The sequence below is a fragment of the Toxorhynchites rutilus genome, chromosome 1 (assembly GCF_029784135.1).
Source record: "Toxorhynchites rutilus septentrionalis strain SRP chromosome 1, ASM2978413v1, whole genome shotgun sequence".
NCBI lineage: Eukaryota > Metazoa > Arthropoda > Insecta > Diptera > Culicidae > Toxorhynchites > Toxorhynchites rutilus.
Window position 1 is genome coordinate 42330779 of NC_073744.1, and position 24600 is coordinate 42355378.

The window sequence follows — 24600 nt, forward strand, 5'->3', positions numbered from 1 at the left end:
ACAGAGACATCTAAACCAAGCTGCCTGGGGGAATCGACATTGCAAATACATGAAAGTAGGGGGAGCTTTTGTTCCCACCGAAATGTGTTCCCTAACAGAGATATCAAAACCAAGGTGCCCGAGGGAAATCGGCATTGCAAATATATGCAAGTTAGGGGCATTTTTATATTGCAAGTAGGGTGAGTGATATGATTAATTATAGCAAATAAAATTTAAATTTGGAACTTTAATGTTGGTTGCTTCTTGAAATTCCATATTAATGACCGATCGCGTCTTGTGAAAAAATGAGCACAAGTGTAATTGTAATATTATATATATTGTAATATTATATATAGACCCGAAAAATGATCCGCTCGAGAACGGGTCGTTCGGTTTAAGCTGTCTGTTTTGATGTGTTCATTTTCATCCAAGGAAAGTTCATGCGGCGAGAAAAAATTGAAAAAGTGAAGAAATATTCGAAAAAGTTATTTCCCATATGTTCTGCATATAGTATTAGGTGTTGTAAGTCCAATTAAAATTCGCATTTGGGTTGAATGAACATTCAGAAAGTAAAAACTATAAAACAAGTAGCAAGTTGTAAGTCCAATTAAAATTCGCATTGGGTTGAATGAACACTCAGAAAGTAAAAATTATAAAACAAAATTACCCTTTCCTTTTCAAATATGTTTTCTCTATATTAAAGTAACATGTTTTCACTGATGAGAGAAATTGATAATTGTGTTCGGTATTGGGAATTATCTTATATTACATCTAGAGTTACAGAGAGCGAGTTTCATTATATCTCATTCCACTTCGGCATCTTCTATCTGATACGCACCACCCAACGACTCGACTGGCCACCATATCATAATCAAAGAGTTTCACGATTTAATTCTTCAAACATATCTAAAATCAACAAATAGCCTAACGGAATCCTACGTCAACTATGCGGTCGTGTCTCGGACACAGCCCTCCTGTGACTTTTTTAATAATGGACAATATCGACGAGAAAACAAGAAAAAAAAAAGGATTCCTAGATCCTTTTATATCACTTTTTTATGCCCCATCTAAAAAAAGGCATTCATTCTCAGTTTACCAAGAAAACAGAGACAAAGAATATTAGAAATATGCAAACTTTATATCCCAGAACCTTTATCATCTGGTAATTATCTAGAAGGTCGTTGTACATTCTTCTCTTCGACAAAAGACCCGAAAAATACGCAACAACTGAATGAAATGTAAAAAATATGTTTGTTTCGGGCATGCAGTTATGCTATGTTATGATTCTTACTCCAATCAAACCACAATAGATTAATACGTTTTTATGTTATTTTATAGCTCTTTATACTTCTATGAATTATATTCAGTTGCTTACATTTAATTAATAACAGTGAAAAATTCGAATTTCGTTATTCGTGTTGGAGTATCAAAAATTACTCTATTTTGAGGAGGCTGGAATAGATGACTGTTAAAACACAACAAAGACGAATAAAACATATTTTTTGAGTTTTTTCATTCAATCATACCCTCTTCTTCAAAAAAATGCCAATTCAGCCTGATAAATACACAATGGCAACATTAGAGAGAAGTTCAATTTTCGGTATGTGACACCGTGCGCGATTATACGTGTTATGATTTTGCACGCGAGTACAGGAGGGTTAAAAACACAAATTTCCAGTATATATTTGACTAAATGTACTCATATAAATGTACCGAATAATCCATTCCCCACTCATCGAGCATAAAGGAATCCAGTGATTCCTAAATAATAAACCAAACGAAATGTATCCACTCGATTAACAATGGGCTTACCATCCAAGAGATGCCACTTTCTCGAAATCCTTCCCCGAAATACGACGGCACTACTTGACTCTAGCGCTCAGAAGAAAGTCACCTTTCAAGCTCCGTTTCGTGCACGAGAAAAGCTCTATTAATAATGCATAGCCACACCTGTTTTGCTTGTTGTGGAGGAACCAGGAACGGTGTGTGTTTCGATGAGAAGCTTATTAAACGAAAACCCATTATATGCTGCCGGTCCCTTATCGGCTTCTGGCCATTTGTGCCGTTTGAGGCCCGAAGTTGAGGGGGAGGGGGTAGTGTTCTGCGAAACGAAGACATTATCTCAGCGTAAACAAGATTGTTATTAATAGCTAGTCAGGCGTGAGGAATCGCTCGCACAACTCTTCTCGTCCCTGGCTCGGGAGGATAGCTTCCCATATGGTGGTGGGAACATCACCGCAGAGGCTTAATATCACCGACACGAGAGGCGGTGGCGGTGAATATGTTAATCTTTGTTTAGGCTTATGAGGACAAATAGATTATTGGACTCTGGCAGAACAGAACCAACGGCAGGAATGTGGCTTCAACAGTGGCACAATCAGATATGCAGCCTTTTGCATTTCGTTCCGAAGCGGGTATTGATTAGAGTGTTTTATGGTGTTGCGATAATGATATATGGCAGTTAAACGGATTCACCTATTAGGTTATTCAATTGATATTATTCGCTCGCCGTGATTAATGGTATGAGATTTAATTGGAGTTTCCGTTGCTTCCGGTAACATTCATGATTTTTGATTGGGGTTGATAGGGTTTATGTATGCATGAAGGATTTTTATTCAGGCTTACGCTGGTAAACGCAGACCACAAAATTAGTCAATAAAAATATGAGCATGGACTTTTTTATATAAATATACAACCATTCCATGTCAAACCGATATTGTGGATCTCAGATTTTTTAGAAAGTGATATATTTGTTCTTTATCTCGAAATATTGGCTCGTATTGACGTGGGACTACGTCTAACCGGGCTATATGGGGGTCAAATAAAAACCTAAACACAGAAAGGAAAAAAATGATAATAAGATTTCGAATGCTTATAACTAGAACATTTCTTAAAGAAAAGATGTTTGCATCAATTTATAGGAAATATCTCTACGCTTCCACCACAATTAATAAAATGTTATCTTTCATGAGACAAACAATTGAATAGCTGTAAAATGTCAAGCGATATCTGAACGCTCTAACTACGAAGTTTTGATTGGCCCGATTTACGGTTTCCCCAACACAGACTACACTCAAACTAGCGTTGCTAGAAAGCATTTCATTTTCGGCAGATATCATGTCATTTCATGCCTTGTAGCGTCAAATGAGTAAAAATAATGTCATCTATCCCCCAACGCTTCAAAATGTACGTACGGATGGAAGCAGACATCTTTTTCTTTTTTTCTTTTTTCACATTTTTCGGGATTGCACCCAAAAAAAAAAGGCACAGGAGAGTTGTGTCCGAGACACGACCGCATAGTTGACGTAGGATTCCGTTAGGCCATCTGTTGAAAAATTACATCGATAAACTCTTTGATAATGATTTGGTGGCCATGAAAAGGGCATTGTTTGTTCACTCCACCGGTATTTACCGAGTGATGATGACAGAAGTATGGTAAACAGTCGTTGGGTGCTGCGTATCCGATAGAAGATGCCGAAGTGAAATGAGATATGATGGAAATCGCCTTCTGTGACCCTAGACGAGATGCCTCCTGTGTTATGTATGGATGAAATAAAGAAAAAAAAAACTCACCAGTGTAATATAAGATAACTACCAATCCCGAACACAATTATCAATATTTTTCATCAGTAAAAACATGTTACTTCAATATAGAGAAAACATATTTGAAATGGGAAAGGTAATTTTATTTTATAATTTTTACTTTCTGAGTGTTTATTCAACCCAATGCGAATTTTAATTGCACTAATTGCACTAACAACACCTAATACTATTTGTAGAGCATATGGGAAATCACTTTTTCGAATATTTCTTCATTTTTTCAATTACACACTATCGGTCAATACAATATCGGTCATTGATATGAAATTTCACGAAGCAACCAACATTGAAGTTCCAACTTTAAATTTTATTTGCTAGAATTAATCGTATCAGTCACCCTACTTGCAATGTAAAAATACCCCCGACTTGCATATATTTCCAATGCCCATTTTCCCCAGGCAGCTTGGTTTTGATGTCTCTGTTAGGGAACCGCCGCATGTGTCGTCAGTTTCGTCCAATCAGAAGTGGGTATTTCCGTTAGGATAAGGTTTAGAATTTTTCAATTGTTCGATGGTTAGTTTCATGACATATATTATTTTATTCAATATAAAACAATGTTATGGAGTACCAAAATTGATTGACGCAAAAATTTCATCAATCCATCATGAAATGACTGAGCAATAAGCGTTTGAAATTGGACAATTTTCACGATGTGCTTGATTTTCGATTTTCAATTTGTACCCCAATATTCTCCCGAAAGACGTAATCCTACGTCAAAAAAAGTCCGAACGGCGTCAACGGGGATCGAACCCAGGCTGTCTGGAATGCAAGACTGTTTCATACGACCACGCTATCCACATAGCTAATGATGATGTTGCGCGGAAGTGTGACAATATTACACCCAGGTTTTTTTTTGCGCGGTTTTTTTACGAGGTACCCGCGTAAAAAAAGACCAGTACAATATCACATCTCTCCCTCAGCTCACATTTCTCTTTTATGCTCCATCCGAACATACTACGCTGACCATGTTTGTATAGGAGACGTAAGCGACAGAATGAACAAAATCGACTTTTTCGCCGTTTTGCATTCTACGTAATGTAACACGTTTGCTCAACATGCAAACAAACATTTTTTGTTTGAAAACATTTGAGCAATTTTGAAAAAACCTTTCCGAACACTCACTGTTTGTCCGCATAACAGACGTAGTTCCATACAGCTTTCGTGCATTGTTCGAAAATCAACAATTGTTAGTATTATGTGCTATAACCTAAATCTACATTTGAATCACATTATTTGTAGAGTTCACACATGCCTGTCACGATAGTGTCTCCTAATAGATGAATATAAGAAACCATTGAAATACTGATCATATACTTACTATTTTCTGTACGCTGCACTTCGATGAACAAAGAGAAGCAATTGAGTTTTTTAATGTTATAATTACCTAAATTTCTGCATTTGAATCTTCAAGTAGATAATGAAACAATCCGATCAGTAGTAAAATTAAAATAATATTGGTTCTTAGCATTATAACTCCTTGGATTCGACATCGAATTTTTTCCACATACTCACCATCTTTATGCGATTGATCGTGATATCGGTAGATCATGTTGCAGAAATAACCAACATTGCCGATTGCCTTTACAAATTAAATTAATTGAAACAACACCTGCTGTTCTCATCATATCCCAGAATATTCATGAAAAAAGTACTATTCTAGACTCGCAACAAATCCAGAGCCCCTTTTCTAGACATTTCACTAAATTTCTTCGAAACCTTTTTGATTTTATCCGATAATAACTGAAATTACCGACGGAGACGTTTTGACTATTATTGGAAATGTAAATACTAACGCTACAGACAGAGCAACCTGGTGATTACGTCTAGCTATGCGAACAAATGTTCGTTGAAACGATTGGTTGTCCGCATAAATAGACGTAAGCATTTTCCAAATGGAAAAAAATATATTTTAATCTGCAAAATCTCCTAGGCCCTCATTTTGCCGATAATATCTTTCAACTGGACAGATTAATTCATTGGAAATTTGCATGGTTATGCTTGCAGGCAAAAAAAAACAACAAAATAGCGCTTTCCCACCACTAATGTTGTTGGTGATTACGTCTCCTATGCAAACATGGGCAGTACGGTTATTAGTGCTTGTAGCGGAGCTTAGCGCGTATGAAGGAAATTAGTGCCGCACCTTATCGCGATTTTTACGTGATTTTTCAAATTAACGCGGTTTTTACGCGGATTTTCCAATTAACGCGGTTTTTCACGTTTTTTTTTCTATGAGGTACGGATCCCCTGCGTAAAGAAAAACTGGGTGTACATCTCATTACAAATTGAAGTCGGAAAGTGTTTCCTTATTTTACTCTTAGAAAACACTTTCCAACATAAAGGAGATCTATATCCATCTCGGTCTGGGCCGTGTAGATATGTGGCAAAGTAACGCGTGCTTATTTGAAACGTGTCTATCTCACTCGCTCGTATTAATATTATATTGCCGTACCATATATATTATACAAATGCTTACTAGTATTTGAGAGTCATGACATTTTCTGTTATTTTAACGCTCATTTAATGTAATAAGTAGGGATGACAAAACATGAGCTAAAAATCAATTTTGGGTGTACCTGTAGGAATCCGCTTTGAAAATATACATGCAAGTAGGAGGTATTTTTTTCCACAAAAATGTATTTCCCTAACACGGACTTCTAAATTAATGTTCCTGGGAGAATCAGCCTTGCAAATACATGCAAGCATTGTTGCCACACGTACGTATTTATCTGGAATGGTACAGATTTTTTCGTTATTTTTGGTACAGATTCTGTACGGTACAGAGTAGAGATTTTCGTCAAAAAGTACAGATTGGTACAGATTTGTTCCATTTGTGAAATTTATTACATTTGAACAAAGCAACATTAAGGTACATGACGACTTTTACACCGCAATATCACTTGGTGCTGCTGATCATAAAAGCATTTACAATGCAATGATTCATCATTTTCATAAGGACGAAATTCCTTACAAGGTTCGTCGTATATTTTGTACCAGATCAACAGATTGAATCGTTTGTTCCAGGCTGAAAAACCTGAATTCACGATGCTACATGAAGACCTGAAAGATTTTTATAAGATCATTCTCACTCATATCTGCGAGGAATCTTACGTTGTTTCAATGTCCAATGCTTCTTTTTCTATATTATAGTGACTTTCAACACATTTGGCTGGTTCGTCACTTAGGCTGTCCAATGCTATTAAATATTATGGTCATTTGAAAAGCGACAAGAATTTTACGTTGGAACAGCAGCAGAAGGAATTATCAGAACAATGGAGAGCGAAAAGCAGATCATTTCATAGGATATTTGTCGCAGTTTTTTTGTGGAGCTGATCAAACAAATGAGGAAATGATTCGAATTTGATGATTCGACGCTCAAGTCTACGGCTTGACTAGCATCAACGTTGTGTTAGAAGGTTTCATTCCCGGTAGATCCGTAAGTACCAATCTGTTGGATTTCACCAGTACTTGTTTCGAAGCTTTAGAACAAAAGGCACAGGTAGACGCGATCTACACAGACCTAAAGGCAGCCTTTGATAAGATCGACCACAAAGCGCTACTGTGTTAACTATCACGGATGGGCGCATCGAACAGATTGGTGTCGTGGTTGTCGTCGTACCTTACTGATAGGAAGCTTCGTGTCAAGCATGGCTCTAGCGTATCATCATCGTTTGTGAGCGTATCTGGTGTCCCACAAGGAAGCAATTTGGGACCTTTATTGTTCGTGCTATATTTCAATGACGCTGCATCTTCGTTAGGCTTCAAGAACAAACTTATGTATGCTGATGATTTGAAGGTCTATGTCGTGGTACGTTGCATCGGGGTTTGTCTACGTCTTCAAAGGCTACTCGATGAGTTTGTTCACTGGTGCCGCAAGAACAAACTTGTTATTAGCATCGGTAAATGCCATGTAATGACCTTTCATCGATCCAAGGACCCAATCATTTTTGATTATCACATCGTTGAAAATGTTCTTGAGAGAGTAGATGAAGTGGTAGATCTTGGCGTAGTGCTGGATCCTAAACTTTCCTTCCATTCTCATTATACCTGGACCATATCTAGGGCTTACCGACAACTTGGTTTTCTATTCAAGATTGCCAAAGATTTCAAGGACCCGCATTGCCTAAAAGCATTGTATTGCTCACTTGTTCGCCCGATCCTGGAGAATGCATCTGCTGTTTGGGCTCCTAATGATGTCACGTGGAACCTAAGGATTGAACGAGTGCAAAAGAGGTTTGTACGGCTTGCGCTCAGAAATTTACCGTGGCGTGACCCATTGAACCTACCAGCATATGCTGACAGGTGTCGCTTTCTTGGACTTGAAACACTTGATCGGAGACGAAAGATTCAACAAGCGACGTTTGTAGTTAAACTACTCAATGGCGATGTCGACTGCTCTTATCTCCTATCGCTTTTGGACTTTCGAGCCTCGGGTAGGATGCTGAGATACCGATCCCTAATGCAGCCGGGATTTCATCGTACTTTGTATGGATACAACCAACCTGTTTGTGCAATGATCCGCATGTTTTCGTCCGTTGAATCAGTGCTTGAATTTGGAATGTCCACATCACAATTTGTTAATAGTATAAGAAGACTGCATGTATTTTAAAACGTGATAGATTATTCATTAAGACTATTTCTGTCAGATGAATCAAATAATAATAAAGAATAAAGAAGCATTTGCAGGATTCTATAAAGGAAATGTACAAGATGTGGAGAATGAATTCTAAAGATAAAATAACTTCGTAAGGAAATTACAATCGTATCTCGGATACAACCCCTCGATTTTTTTGTGAATATAATCAGAACAAAAATAAGCTTTGAAATTGGCTCAGCAACGATACAATGAACACTATTTTGAGATCAAAGGATTTGGTCAAACATCGTGGTAACAGCTCGAAAATTTAAAAAAATATATAGTATGCAATCTAGATTCAAAAAAACTATGTATAAGCATCATCAAACACACGATTGACTTGCAAATGTAAATGTAGTATTTGTAGTAAATAAATGACTATTCTTTTAATGCTAATAAAATATTTTTTCTTCTACAACGAAAATTTTCGATGGTGAGATTTTTGGCCTCTCTGAGACAGATTTAAATGTGGCAACAATGCATGTAAGTAGGAGGTATTTTTGTTCCCACAAGAATGTGTTTTTCTAAGATGAATTTCAAAACAAAGATGCTTGGGGGAATCAGCTTTGCAAATATACGAGGGAGGTCCGATAAGTACTTAGCCTCATCGTCCGATGGTGTCAATATCGCAAGAGAGATTACTTATCGTGTAGTACATTCTCGTAAACGGCCACTGTTAAAATTTCAGCCGAATCGGACTCGCAGTTTTGTTTTGACCGTGTGTGGAAGCGGGCGTGTCCGTGGATTTTAGAAAAAAGGAAAAAATGGAAATTCCGCCATAGTCCCGGCCAAATTGGTCGAATTGCACTCCGAACTGCTGCCCCATCCACCGTATACTCCAGATTTGGCCCCGTGCCTCTTTTATTTTGTTTCCAAACATGAAAAAGTCCCTCGCCAGGCAGAATTTTGAGTCGACCTCGACCTTTTGAGTTTCGCAGACCTCGAGAGAACGTATTTTTCAGATGGAGTAAAGAAGTGGGAACATCGCTGGGTCAAGTGTATCGAGCTAAAAGGAGACTATGTTGAGAAATAAATCGCCACTTTTCCAAAATATTTGTTTTGTTTTTTTTGTCATAGTACTTATCGGACTATGCAAGCTGCGAGTACTCTTGTGCTCGCTTGTCTTTGTGCAGACCATAATATGTTTTCCTAAAACGTATTTCTAAACTGAGAAGCCTGGGAAAATAGTCATTTCAGATACTAGAGGTGAATGAACTTTCGCGGTTCGAGAACTATGTAAACATGAGAGATGCAGTAATTTCAGAGGGGAATGTAGAATACAATGATCGTTTGACAATTCTTCTGTTCACATATTTTGGTAGTCCTAGGCATCATATATCAAACGTAAAAGGACGGTTATCAAAATTACTTGTAACGATAAACATAATCTGTTGCAATGCATGAATTGATCTTACATGGCAACTGTTCAAACTTTTTACTCGTAAATCAAATATATTGTATTCAATTGAATTCGAAAATTGTTTCAGTCAATCGATAATTTTATTCATGCAATTCAAACGCTCACTAAGACAACGGTAGTCCCACGTCAACCTTGTGGTTATGTCATCGATATGACCCATTTTTTATGATTTAAAACGTTAGATTTCTATTATTTGAACTCTTTCCTTCAATAATACATCACAGAGATTTCGGCAGAAAGATAATCTTTCTTTAGTGAAATTCTATTTCGGCCGAATAGGTAAATAAACAAAGGTCGAGTCACGAAAACGTTTGCTCCTTTTATAAGAGCAACATATGACAGCATGGAGAAAAAGACAGCATAGGGAAAAAAGCTGCAACGAAATTTATTGTTCAAGCTAAATGTACTTGAAAAATAAATCTCATAGACTCCACATGACCTAGATATACACTATCGTAAAATCGATCTATACGAAATCAAATATGAGGGGCCCTGAAGGAAAGGGGTGTAAGTGATTTGATCGATTTCTCTTCATCAACTTTCTTTTTAGTTAATAACTCAACTTCAATTACGTTCCAATTTGAGTTTGCTATAGAATCCGATAGATGCATCCGTGGGCGAGTGGTTAGCGTCTCACATTATCATGCCGGGTGTTCGGGTTCGATTCCCGTTCTGGCCGGGGGATTTTTCGTCAAAGTAATTCCTTCGACCTGCACTGTGGTCACGCGTATTCTAGAGCTTGCCCCTCGGAATACATTCAAGGCGTGTTATTTGGTTTAAGAAATCTCAACTAAGTATTAATAAATGACGCTAGTTAATGCATACGTTGAGACGGCAAAAGTTCCACAGGGAACGTTAACGCCATTCAAGGATAGAATCCGATAGATAAGGTTCTGACCTATCTACCTGATTGTCAATTACAACTGGGAAAGTGTTTGCACTTACGTTATCATCAAAAGAGAGAGTCGATGTAGAGAAATCGATGATGTCACATACACTCCTTTCATTTTGAGCCCCTCATATGCATATCACGCTGATGTAGTTTGTGAGTCGCATGGAACATTCAAATTGAATCAATTTAATTCTGCGATGAATTGTATTACAAATCATCTTCTTCTTCTTCTTATATGGCACTAACGTTCCTAGAGGAACTCCGCCGTCCCAACGCAGTATTACTTGCGTCATTTTCATTAGTACTTAGTTGAGATTTCTATGCCAAATAACACGCCATGAATGCATTCTGAGTGGCAAGCTCTAGAATACGCGTGACCACAGTGCAAGTCAGAGGAAATTTCTGTGAAGAAAAATTTCCCCGACCAGAACGGGAATCGAACCCGAACCCCCGGCATGTTAGGTAACAAATCATGCTAGATCGTAATTGAGGTCATATTACATCATATTAGGAATTTGACATATCAAGATCCGCGATGTCGTATGTCGAGTGTCGACGTCTGGTGGTGAAAAGGTTGATTTAGGGATGCAAGATAATTTTTACCAGATCAGCAGGCCCGAAAGCAGCTTTAAGTTGGTAAAATTTGAATGAAATTTTGCAGTCTATACTGGTTTGAGGAAATAATTAAATAATTTGCTTCCATTATGTAGCTTCTTAAATTCCTCTTTCGAATTAAACAAATTAATTATCCAGTCAGCTTTCCTTAGTTTTAAGTAAGTAGTATTAAGAAGTATTAAGAATTTATTGGTCTACAATAGATTGACGACAATAAATAAATGAATAAATCGTATATACGTATGCCAATAGTCGTACTAGATGCATGTATAAGCCGTGTATTTATACTAACAAATTCGTCATGTATGTATATCGCCTCCACCGTTGCATGTATATGCCAGTTAGGTGCATCATATACCACCTAAAATATAAAGTAAATAATGCTGTATACACGCTCATCATGCGATTTAATCTTTGCTGGGACAGATCAATTGTTACCTATAGAAGTTTTCATTGATCGATTGACCAGATTAGTATGAGTAGTTAGTAGCTCATAGTGAATCACACCCTTTTGATCCCATCAAATACAGAACACTGCTTTGGCATGGATATTCGACCTCGGCAAGGATGTTCTTAGTTGACCGAACTTTACATACGATCTTTTGGGTTTTGGATTGTCGTAGTGAATCCATTATTCGACCCTGGTATCGATTCGGCGCAAAAAGGCTTCTTTTTGTACCGTTCGAGCAACATTTCGAACATGCGAAGCCTCCGTTCGACATCTCACTTTCAGTTCGCATGGAACATAATTTCCCGGCTTATGGATCTATCTTGCAGTTTGAGTCGTTTAGACATAGTAGACGAATTACTCCTAGTGATTCTGCAAGCTCTGTTTACGTTTGACACGAATCTAATGTCTCTAATTCTAGATCAACATGTCAAAAGGGTCTATCTTCCGATAACCACGGCCTTTCAGACAGATTTTGCTCCAGTTGTGCCATGCAGTTTGATAAATGAGGTTCCCTTTCACACTCCTTGTCGTTGAACACATCAGGAAATCCTGTTACTGCTGAGTTATCAATGAAAGAGAATGTAGATGAAGAGAATCGATGAAAGATGATAGACCCTTTCGACATATTGATCTAGAATTCATCGTACTCAAACTGTTTCGGTTGACCCGGACGCATTTTGTCTTTAACACTAAAATCACCACTTTTAAATCGTCTCAACCGTTCCCTACAAAATCTATCCGATGGTGCAGAGTCATTATGAACTTCCACAAACGTTCGATGCGCTTCAGTTGCACTTCACTCTTCTTCCGATGGAAACAGAGAATCAAAACTTACCGCAAGTGGTGCTTATTTGCAACGAAACGCTCCAAGACATTTTCAACGCACTAAGAATTGAACTTGTTGTGAAAAACTCAAAGGCTTATAAACAATATTTGGTTCACTAATGTCGACACTTCACGGTTCAGCAATAATCAGCTATCGCCGTCGAATATCTGTAGCACCTTGAGCCATGGAAACGGAAGGAATTAAGTTGCTCACCCAATACATTTGGAAAATATTATTGAGTGAATAAGCTCTAGAATAAAACCAAACAATCAAAAATTGTTAGATGCTAATTTATTCTCCACGGTGAAGAAATATTTAGATGATGGAGAAACTTGGCGAAGAAGATTATGATTTTTAAAATTTTATCATGAAAGTTGTTGTATTGCAGACCAAGGTTTTGTTTGGTAATTGTCATCCGACTTTTCCGTTGTCCACATATTGTTTTTTTTTTTTTATCTTCGCTTATTCGGCCTATTTCCGCCACTTTTAGTGCCAATCACCGACATCAGGGAGGCGACTCCACCTGTTCCTACCTATCAGACTCAACAACTCATGAGCCGGGCCAACTTCTTTTACTTCCGCTCCGAAGGAAGACGTAACCAGAGATTTTTCGCCTCAGAAAATCCCAACGACGCCAGCTGGGATTGAACCCAGGCCGATCGGATTGTGAGGCTGTTACGCTAACCATACAACCACTGGCGCCGTCTACCACATATTGTTCTTCGTAGGAAAAATCCATTCAATCGGTGTGACATTACCATGCAAACACAAAACACGATCAGTGAACTTCACGAATTCCTTACACTCTAGAAATTCGTTTGAAAATACCTCACGCACTCTTTCTATCATCTTTTTATCTCATTAATGATAAATTATAATTACTGTCTGAACAGGAAGTTTTATAATAGTGCTATTTTGAATGTCGGATCATTCAGGAATGGAGGCTTCTTCTAGACTAGCCATTCAGGCTTCTTCTAGACTAGCCTTCCATTTTTCAAATTCAAAACTTTTCCACTGTTTTGGTAAACTTTGCCTCCTGTATTTCCCCTAAATCGATTAGACTTTTCAAAACATTCTGTAACTCACTAGTCAAAAATACTTCTTCCCTTTCGACAGAATGTATGATACATAACAGTTCGGCTGAAAAGTTCATAAGGTTGACGTCTAGATGGTGCCTCTTGCAAAAATCTACTTGACTATCACAAAGCACCATCTTGCAATGGATACGTGTCAATTGGTTCGGTCGATTGGTTCGTGAGTTACAGCATTGAGAGTGAAGCAACTTTTGTTATTGTGAAAAAAATGTAAAAATCCCAAATCAATGAAAACGGATGCAAAATTGCATGAATTGGGCCTCGAATTGCTTCCGCTTCCATCGTATTCTCCAGATCTGCCCCCCAGCGACTGTTTTCTGTTCACAGACCTGAAGAGAATGCTCGCTGGCAAGAAATTAAAGACCGATGATGAAGTGATTACCGAAACTGAGGCCTATTTTGGAAAAACCGAATAAGTACTATAAAAATGGTATCGAAAAGTTGCATGATCGCTATAATCGCTGTATCGGCCTCGAAGGCAATTATGCTGAATAATAAAATTGAATTTTGCAAAAAAAAAACATTTTTACTGTGTTACCTTATAAACTTTTCAGCCGAACTGTTCACTATAATTCAACAAGCATTACTCCAAAGCGCTGAGTGCTAGCTTGTAAAGGATTTCAAAAAAATATGAAACTAACTCAACCAAGCGCGACATCGGTATAAAGTCCTGAGAAACCGAACCAATACGATTATTTCGGTTGCAAAGACGACATATTTGAATCATCTTTTAGACGACCGAGTCCTTTGGAAACGGCTCAAAAGCATTGGAGTGGGTAAAGACAAAACGTCAACAATTTGTTTCACCCAGATGAAGTTAACCGTGTGTTCCTCTCGAGCTACATCCACGATGACAACCACAGTGAAATAAGGAGATCATCGCCAGACTCGCCCTACAGCTTCTCATTCCGGCCAGTGCATCAGTGGGAAGTGGTGAACGCCATATGTAGCATTAAATCCAATGCAATTGCTCTGGATGGCTTTCCAATCAAATTCATCAAAATAATCTTGCCGTTGGTCGTGCAGCAAATTACTTTTATATTCAACAGCATCTTTGAGACCACGACTTTTCCTTCATGTTGGAAACATTCCAAGGTTTTGCCACTTCGAAAGAAGCCACATTTAAACGCTTTGTCAAACCTTCGACCAATCAGTATACTATGTTCGCTATCGAAGTCATTTGAGAAACTTATGGAACAACAGATGTCAGCCTTCATCACGAAAAACAATCTTCTGTCAGAGTTTCAAGCGGGTATCCGTAAAGAGCAAAGCATCCAAACAGCAGCGGTTCGAGTGTATGACGATTTGGCACAAACTATCAATAGGAAAGGTACTGCCATTTTGCTACTGTTAGACTTTTCCAAAGCCTTCGACACTATTCCTCATCGCAAACTATGTTCGAAGCTACAAACTCAGTTCAACTTTGCTGCTTCCGCTGTAAACCTTATTTAATCGTATTTAAATGAGCGATTTCAAAGCGTGTTTTGTGGAAATCAACTTTCCGAAAGTGGCTTGTCAACCTCTGGCGTTCCCCAAGGCTCGGTGCTCGGACCCCTGCTTTTCTGCTGTCATGTCAACGATTTAACATCCGTTCCCAGGTTGTGCTTGATTCAGCTGTATGCTGATGATGTTCAGCTCTAATCCGTCGCTTCGGTCCGTGTTCCAGCGAACTCATCAGAATGATGAATGAAGATCTCAAAAGAATCATGGAATGGTCTTGTCAAAACCAGCTATTTGTGAATCCATCAAAGAGCAAAGCCATGTTTTTTAAGGGCCTTCGTAGGAATGCTGCTCAATCGAATCTGCAACCCTCTATTACTATGGATGGGCAGACTATAGAGTGGACGGAATGCGCGACTATCCTCGGTTTCATTTTTCAATCGGATCTAAAATGGGATGGCTTGATCAATCAGCAATGCGGGAAAATTTATGCAAGCCTTCGTTCGCTCTACTGTTATGCTTCTGCTGCTCCCAACGAAACGCACCTGAAGCTGTTCAAAGCACTGATCCTACCTCACTTCATGTTTGGCGAACTCCTACATGTTAAACCAAGTTCCCATGCTATGGAAAGATTACAGGTAGCGTTGATTTCCTGTGTAAGATTTGTCTACGGCTTGACCCGCTACGCACACGTCAGCCATTTACAGAAAAATATATTCGGACTAGAGAAGTTCTACGGTGTATCGCTCATGTATATTCCTGCGCAAGATGATAATGACGCAGTCTCCGCCAGTTCTCTTTCAAGAGCTGTTGTTTTCCCAAGGACGCCACCTTCAGAGCCTCATTATTCCACCCAACAACTCAACCAGCTACTCAAATTCTTTGTTCGTTCGAGGTGTGGTAAACTACAACTCTTCACCTCCTATCGTCAGACGCTCGACATCGGTAGCAGTTTTTTAAGAGGGGCTGTCTCGAGTTTTTGAACCGCTAATAATGTTAATTATGTTGAATTGGTTAAATTTTATGCATTAAGTAATTATAGCAATGAGGTACATATAGAGGTGAATCAGTAGGCGAAGTGTATCTGTATTGACAAGCAAAATATCGTGTCGTAATTATTTGCATTCAATATGGAATGTATATGGAAGAAACAAAACAATGTTGAAAGTACTCACGGTTGCATGATAATTTGAGCCAAAATTCTCATGAAATCATGGTTGTTTTTTAACAGATGACAATTATATCGTGGTATATTTCGATTATTCGTGTGGTAAAAAGGTCCAGAGAGCAGTCGTATGCTTAGTTCTCGAAAACAGTAACATTTTCGGTAAAATTTTGATTAATTGGCGATTATTATTCCACCGACACTGAGAGCCTTCGAAACATCAACTTCATAACGGTAAAATAATGAAACTTCGTTCGTTTCTATGAACGTGGGGGAGTGAAAGTGGCACATGGAAATATCACTTTTATCCGTCTTTTTCGACGTGATTTCACAAATATTCACTCCACGCTGTCACATTAGCCTTATATTCGGCGGGAGCTCTACAAAAATGTACGTTTTTAATTGATAAATTCGTTCCTGAAAATAACATTTTTACATGGATGCGGTGGGCAATCGAAGATAAACACAACGACTGACGTCACTATTTGCGAAATAGTTATGGCAGCGCATGCTATGTCGCTCGAAACTCGACCATCTTCATTACCTTTTTTCCAGTACATTGTAATTATAGTGTGATAATATCCTCCAAAAATTCACAGGTAGCAAGTAAAAAAGGTTTTCCTTTACGCTACCAGGTAATAAACAAACAAACAAACAATAACTTAAATTACTTACCAACCACCTGCATTTGAATATGTCCCGTTGCTGTCGAGTAGGAGGGCGCATCGGCCGTCACTTCGCAGGAAAAGTTGCCCGATAGTCCGAAACCGACATTTCGAATAACCACCTGGCTCGCGTTAGACAACGATAACTGGAAAGAAGAAATTGCTTTTAGGAGAAAAATGTCTTTCCTGGAATAGCAATACACACAACACACACAATAGATTGAGAATAACAGAATGAAGCACAGTGATGGAAAGAAAAGAAAAATTAAAAATAAAAAGCTAACGCTTCCAAGAGATTCCGTCACTGAACCGAAGTACACAGAGATGGCCAGTCGAAAACTTTTCACCAACCAAATGCGGGAAGAAAAATGTCAGACCATTTCTGGGGAAGATTGGATAGGGCAAAAACTTTCCACAGTTGATTTTTCATTTCCCATTGAAAATAAACCACAGAGATGAAAGAGAGAGACGTGCAGAGGAAAACAAACAACAAACAGTGGCGATATTTCATGGCAAAATATGATCTCCCCAATATATATATTTTAAGGTGTGCCTCCTTTTTCGGAACTACCATCCTCCTCCTGCCTGTGGTGGCACTTTCCACCGACGCGAGTCACGTGGAATGTGGAAATAAAGCCTCATAATATATTTATGAGATGATCGTTCACCTTCCACAAAGCGTTAGGAGCCGCTCAAGTTGTAGGTTTTATTTGCTCAGGTTTCGCTTCGGTAGGGTGGTTGATGATTAGGGTGAAAAATATGTCGTCTTTTTTTTTGTTGTTTGTAGCTCTTCGCTCGTTCAATTCTGTGCTGCCATTCTATTCGGTTAAATATTATTTCAAACTTTAGAACTAGGTAGAGCTGAAGGGAAAAAAGAGCCACCACCATCGTTTGCTTCATCGTCGCTGGAAATGTTTCGTTCTGGAACGTTTGGCACCCAACGAGCAAAATAAGCTTCCTCGCAAAAATAAATTCACCTATACTGTGCTATGCGCGGTAGGTCATAGGGGCAAGCTATATTTCGTTTTTCTTTTAATTTTTTTGGTCTAGTTCGGAGAAGTAATTCAGAATGAACATATACATCCAGGGTGAGGAGCCACTAAAATAAGCATATTTCTGGGGAAGGTTTCGGTTTAATGCTAGTTTTTCATAGGAAAAAAAATTAGAACATATGTGAACTTACGTCGACATTTATGCCAGGAAAGGGGAACGTCTTTTTCTCCGGATACTCGCTGGGAGAAAACCGATAGAACTCCCGCAAACCTCGGTAGAACTTGACCGAATACAGTGGCGAATCGTCCAGATCGTATAGACAGCGGAGGGTTGCGTGCTGCGATCGTCTGACGGCCGGCGGATCAACCACCAAATGAACGGACCGAATGGCTCCCGCGCCATAATCTGCGAAAGAAAAAATAATGAGAAATTGCATCATTGTTGATTGAATGTGAGCAACGGTATTACAATCCCAGAAATGACTCCGATTAAATTTATATCGATTCGGGTTGTGAAATTAATTCGAAACACTGATTGTCACCCCGGAGGAGTTCATCGTCAGAAAATCAATGTAACATGATTAGTATTCCCAGCGGGCTGAATAAAAACAAATAACACAGTACGAAAATCAACCTCTTCATGAAGTGCGTACCCCACTTCCTCCGCCCAGATTCTTTGGTTCTCGGCTTCGGTGACATTTTCTAATGTCACCGAAGCATAATTCAAATGAAGTGATTTTTCCAACGGCGCTTGCCGATGGCATGAGAAATGATAACACGAGAAGCTGTTAGGCTCTTTGAATTTTTCACAGGCGGAGGCAGGAGCTCGAGTTAACAGGGAATGTTGGAAGTGTGCGAAATCAACTGTGCAATTCCAAATGAAATCAAACTAAAAAAGAAGATTTTAAAAACTTGTATTTTTGATTCGAACGAAAATTCGTATTCCGTTTGGGTTGTAGGAAATATGAGTTTTCCACAGCATTTTCTGACTCAAGTATAACTTTTGAGAAGGGCGTATCGATTTTAGTGACAGATCTCTGATAATTTAAATCTCAAAAACTATGAGTCCTACCGAAATAGTGTCTTGGAAAGAGTTATAGAGTATTTATGTACAAACGTGAAAAAATATACACTGAGAAAAAAAACCAGTACTCTTTTTTTATCTACAAAACAGGAAGTGGGTTATATCTATGGTATAACCGCAAGGGTGACGTAGGACTATCGTTGATTTAGAGATCATTTGTTTGAAGTTGAATCTGAATTCATTCTGAATGAATGAATATTTGGGGGACTTCGAAAACGAGAGCGTTACGTTGGAGGCACAAGGTTTTATGCATCCAATATTGGATACGGAAATACCCTACTGATAGGGAAGAATAATCTTCAGAAGCTATCCTGTTGATTGCGATTGATTGAAAAATCACAAAACCAAATGTATTTGGTCACAGTGTTACATGGATAGAAAACATTAGAATAAACTTTTTCACATTAATGTAATTTTAAATTCCCAGAGGAACTGGCAGATTATTTTCAGTAACGATTAGATATTTCCACATTATCCTCGATACTGGAAGCCCACCAGTGGTTAATGCTAACTCGATAACCATCTGTTAATAGCACTTGATTGAATCATATTTGGTCACAGTGTTACATGGATAGAAAACATTCAAATAAACTCTTTCACATGAATGTATTTTTAAATTCCCAGAGGAACTGGCAGATTATTTTCCGGATCTTTCTCGATGCTGAATGGCATCCAAACGGAAAGAATTCCGCGCGTGTGTATGTGTGTGTGTAGCGGCTGCTTCGAGATCTTCCCTGGGAACCGTTTGTGGCATCACTCTCCTCCTGATGGATTCCCTTTTGGCCTAAGGTGCACAAACAAGCTCTTGGTGACACCGTTCATCCGCGCTTTCATGATAAACGAAGAGCTTCACCACAACAGCGACAACATGCTCCAATCGCTGTTCAATCATAACTGAGTGGGTTTACGAGCGGCGCTCGCTTATATGCCGATTGGTGATTTCAATAGCCTGTTTTGAAAGCAATTTTAAGACTATTGAAACAAGTTTTTGGATCAGAAAGTAACAAGTATAGAATGCGTAGACATTTTATCTTTCGAATGAAGTGTTTATCATACCATTTCGTTCAGTTGTTTAGCAGCTATTAACGCTCAAAATCTCGGTCTCCGGCGTAACGCTTTCGTTTTCGAAACTTTGATTTTACACCCCGGTATAGAAATGAAAGACGTAGTCCTACGCCAAAAAAACATTAATTTGCAATATCTAAAATACATATTTTTAATTTTTTTTTAAATTTGTATTTGTTAAAAAATGGGTCCAAGATGGTGAAACTATTTTTGATGAACTTTGTGGAACAACGAATTTTTATGAATTCTCGAAACTTCGAATTTTTGTATGTTAACAATAATTTTTTAACCACAAATTATAAGTTCTGATGTGATATAAAATAGAAAAGCTCTTCATCAATCTTTTTCTGAATGCAACCATTCTCGAAATATTTAGAAAAAAAAAATTCTAATTTATTGTCTTTTTCAGTTTTAATTCTTTTTAAATTCATCTACGCATTTTTTTTATCTAAAACTTTTAATTTTTATCTGAAATTTATCTTTTTTATCAAAAAAAGGAGTTAGGTAAAAAATATAAAAAAAAATATGTCCAAGATGGTAAAACTATTTTTGACTAACTTTGTGGAACATCGAATTTTTATGAATTTTCGAAACTTTGATTTTTTGTATGTTAATCATTTTTAGCCACAAATTATGGATTATGATATGATTTAAAACAAAAATGATGAAGACAATCTCCTTCTCAATGCAGCCATTCTTGAGATATTCAAAAACATGTTTCTAATTTATTGTCTTTTTATAGCAAACTAGCTGACCCGGCAAACTTCGTCCCGCCCAACATTTGTTTGTTGTCATCAATATCTTCAAACATTCACGTTTTCTTACTATGAGCAAGTTCATGGGTCCAATCGCAGAACTGTTCATTGATTGATCTTCTAATCGACCCCGTTGAATTTACCTTTTACTATAAAACTCCTAGTATTTCTAACAAAACTCATCATTATAATATCAGAATATTTTCAGACACAATTCTCGTTCCTTAGTTCCTTAGAGGGGTCTCAAACTATCACGAAAACCTTCCCCGGCCCCAAAAACCCCTATATACTAATTTTCATGTTGACTGGTTCAGTTGTTTCCGAGTCCATAAGAATCAGACAGACAGACAGACAGAAATCCATTTTTATATATATAGATAGGCTCTTTTAATATGTTTGTCGTGTTATACCGCCATGTTCATGAAATTTGAAATGAATTTGCTTATCATTCTCAACAAATATTCCAAATACATTATTATGGTATTAGGTGTACCGATAAGTTTCTTCGGTTTCTTCGTTTCCAATGAACCAAATTTCCATACATTCGTTGGGAGGCTACCGTCATTGCGCGTCTTTGCCAGTATATGTCAAAAAGATGAAGCGTAAACAACATAGTTTTTTTGCCACTTCGAATATGTCGAATTTCCTACCAACGAGAGTGTTTTGCGGGGAGTGTTACTTCATTACTTCAATATGAAGAAAAAAGCGGCGGGAAGTCATTTTGGTGGAAGTTTTTGGTAACCATGCTCCAACTGAGCGAACGTGTCAGACGTGGTTTGCACGGTTTAAAAGTGGTAATTTTGACTTGGCAGACGAAGAACGTTCCGGACCGCCAAAAAATTTTGAAGATGAAGATTTGGAGGCATTACTCGATCAAGATCCGTCACAAACGCAACAAGAACATTTTTCACAATGCGATTGGTTCTTGTTTCTCAATTTGAACCTCCAATATGATCCCGAAAGACGTAATCCTACGTCAAAATCGGAGATGGTCTCTTCAAAATCAACAGAATTGAATTGTTACAATTGTTACTTTTGAATTGTTACATAATCACCGTAGCCCGCAGCGTTGGCTGGCTGGTTTTGATTTTTATAAATGCCCTTATTTACGGCTGGAGGTTAAAAACTTTAAAGTTTGAACTCTCTATAATACAAAGAAAAAGAAGAACGATCTCGGTGCAGACTCAGAGCAGCCGGTGCTCTGACAGTCAGGAAACAAATTCCGACATGTGGGTAACTCGTACAATGCTCTCGCGAGGACAAGAATGAATCATGAATTAACTATCTGCTTCTACGAAATCACGTAACCCATTCACCCTTTATATGGCTACCAGAAGATTTCACTAATTAATTAAAAATAAGATGGACAAGCGAATTGAATAATATAATTTCATTAACTTACGTCAACAATGGTGTCATGTCCTCGAGACAACCGCTTATATATTTTGACGTAGAACTACGTCTTTCATTAAGGGTGTTAAATCAGAAAACAGGTCACGTTTTTATGAAATAAAGTTAACGTTAATAACTATTTTTGCCGCGAACAGATTTTGGCGATTTATATGCCAAACAAATCGGAAATTCCCTAAGTTTGGTTGATATGCTATACATTACAATCCCATAGTCTGTATATGGTTTAAATTGATGAAAATTGGATGCATTCCCAATTCCTCATACATTTGTTCTGTCCATTTGTGTGCTTTCCCGAACAGTGCTGTCAATAACGAGCAACGAAGGGGAAATCGTAAGATGTAAAGTGAATAAAGGAAAAGAAAAAGAACGAAGGAGAATATTTGCCCAGAGTATAAACAGTAGATCTCGCTGAGGCAAACTTTCATTCTTCGTGAGGAAATCGACTGAACAACATCGTTGCTGGGCGAGTTGGACGACGAGGGATCGAATGCTTTCTCAAGGCAATGGGGGTGGAGGAGTAATATGATGGATAAAGTAAAGTTTTCCAAGAGGCTTTTTGAAGGTTAGAGACGAACGAACTGAAGAAGTTTAAAGCCTCAAGCAAGGAAGGAAGGCAAACTTTTAAATTGCGTACTGTATTCAAAGCAATGAATATCGCTTGTTCTTCCTTGTTTTGTGTCATCACATGTCTTCGTTTCGGATTGAGCTGTGGACGCGACCAAATTATTCACTCGCTGACGCCATTGCATTAAGGTTCTGAGCTACACAATTGTATGGGGAATCATCAAGCTAGGCTATCGTCAGCTCAACGAGAAAATAAATGTTCTGGAATTTTGTCAGTGATATGTCAGTGATCGCATGACGGTAGGAAAACTCTCTCCACAAAGGATGACAGCTAAGCTTAACTAGACTGGCAATGTTAAAAGACAGACCTTCTGTTGCGAAGAGCAAAACGGATATAAGTGTGTATATTTAGTTGCTTCAAGCCATCGATATATCGATATTTGTGTGCGTACGTGCGTGCTTCATTACCCGTACGTAAAAATAGTGCATCTTCGCTACTATGAAACCTTATTTATTTCTGCTCCCGTCTGCATTGGCCCTGTAATGCAACAATCGCCTATTTTTTATGCTATGATTGACGATTGTTTTGTACTGCAAATTATGCAGTCGTAATGATAAATATAAACAAGGAGGGAAGATAGCTGGAGAGAAATATTTACGCTAGGGTATTAGTAATGAATCTCTGCTGAGGCAAATATACAGCCTTTTTCCAAGCAGTTAACATTGTTTGTTTTCTGTCATCGATGCATTGAACTGACGCTATGGTGAAGCAGGTGTTAAGGTTGTGCACCAAAAATTATTTGGGGAATACCAAGTTATTCAATAAGTTATATCAAGTTATTGATTTTTTTGGCTCGCGTGCCAGTCGCAAAACTGCTTCCAACTTTCTCCACTAAGGATGACAGCTGCGCTTATCACGAGCAAAGTGTTGTTCTGCAAGCACAAGAATGAATCATCAAACATTTATCGTCAAATGATTCTACAATAAAAAAAACATTTCAGAGCGACCAAACTGGTAGAATGGTTATTTCAAAATTTTCGTTGCATTATAAAATAATATCCGCAGTTATGAACAAGCGACTTGAATTAAACCACAGCGTAGTTCTATGCCAACAATGCGGCCGTGTCTTGAACTCAACCTCCTTTAATTTTTTAAAACTTTGCAGTTCGATCCACTAAATGGTTGGTCAGTTTCGGCTCACAATTCACAGCTTGAGTTTATAACTAACGGAAACCTCCTCTTATCTGTTTGTCACAAATCCCAAATTTTGTACTGGTGTACGTATTGGCAATTCTGGGCCCGAAATGTGATTCACTCAATTGGAACATCATTTCGAATGTAGGGCGGAAAGGGGACTCGGTGATTTCGCGGCAGAATAACATTGATTACGATAAACACGAAAACAATAGCCAATTACATTAGCGGAGTTGTTTTATGCTCATCATCATCACGTGCACCGGTTCATATTGTATACGTAACTTGTTCCACCGACACGAGAGTAACTAAATTAATAGAAAATAGCGCCTATCTCTGGGGGGCATTCGCGTTTTTTTTTCTTCTCACATATAAATATGGAACTGATGGAGCTTCCCCCCGAGCAAATGATGCAAATAAATGGAAACATCCCAAAATGACTGAAGCCAATGGAAATGGCGCCATATGATGGACATCACCATGAATTATTCAGTATTTTGAAAAATAGGGCACGGTTCGGCAACACAACGGCAATGATATAGGGAAACGACATTATTTGGGGCGGGTAGCGGATTATTATGTATTCCCATCCGAGGTGTGGTTGACTAATGTAATTGAATGGAAAGACTCGCAAAGAAATTGTATTTAGATGGCAGATGACATGCGCTGTCGTGGTATCTGTTTAAATTTCTTGAATGAATAAAATATATCGAGACATAGTCTTTTCATAATTGATTTCAAATCTGTGATAT

At 38.2% G+C, this 24600-nt stretch overlaps 1 protein-coding gene across 2 annotated transcripts in view; it reads right to left on the reverse strand.

Moving 5' to 3' along the window:
• The window catches only part of LOC129763284 (uncharacterized), a 356409-nt gene that overhangs the window by 140166 nt on the left and 191643 nt on the right, over positions 1 to 24600 (reverse strand). For both annotated transcript variants that reach the window (XM_055762194.1, XM_055762185.1), the window contains 2 exons: positions 17964 to 18178; positions 16791 to 16926 (listed from right to left, as the gene is read on the reverse strand). In XM_055762194.1, coding sequence (XP_055618169.1) covers positions 16791 to 16926; positions 17964 to 18178 — 351 coding nt within the window. The remainder of the gene's footprint in view (positions 1 to 16790; positions 16927 to 17963; positions 18179 to 24600) is intronic.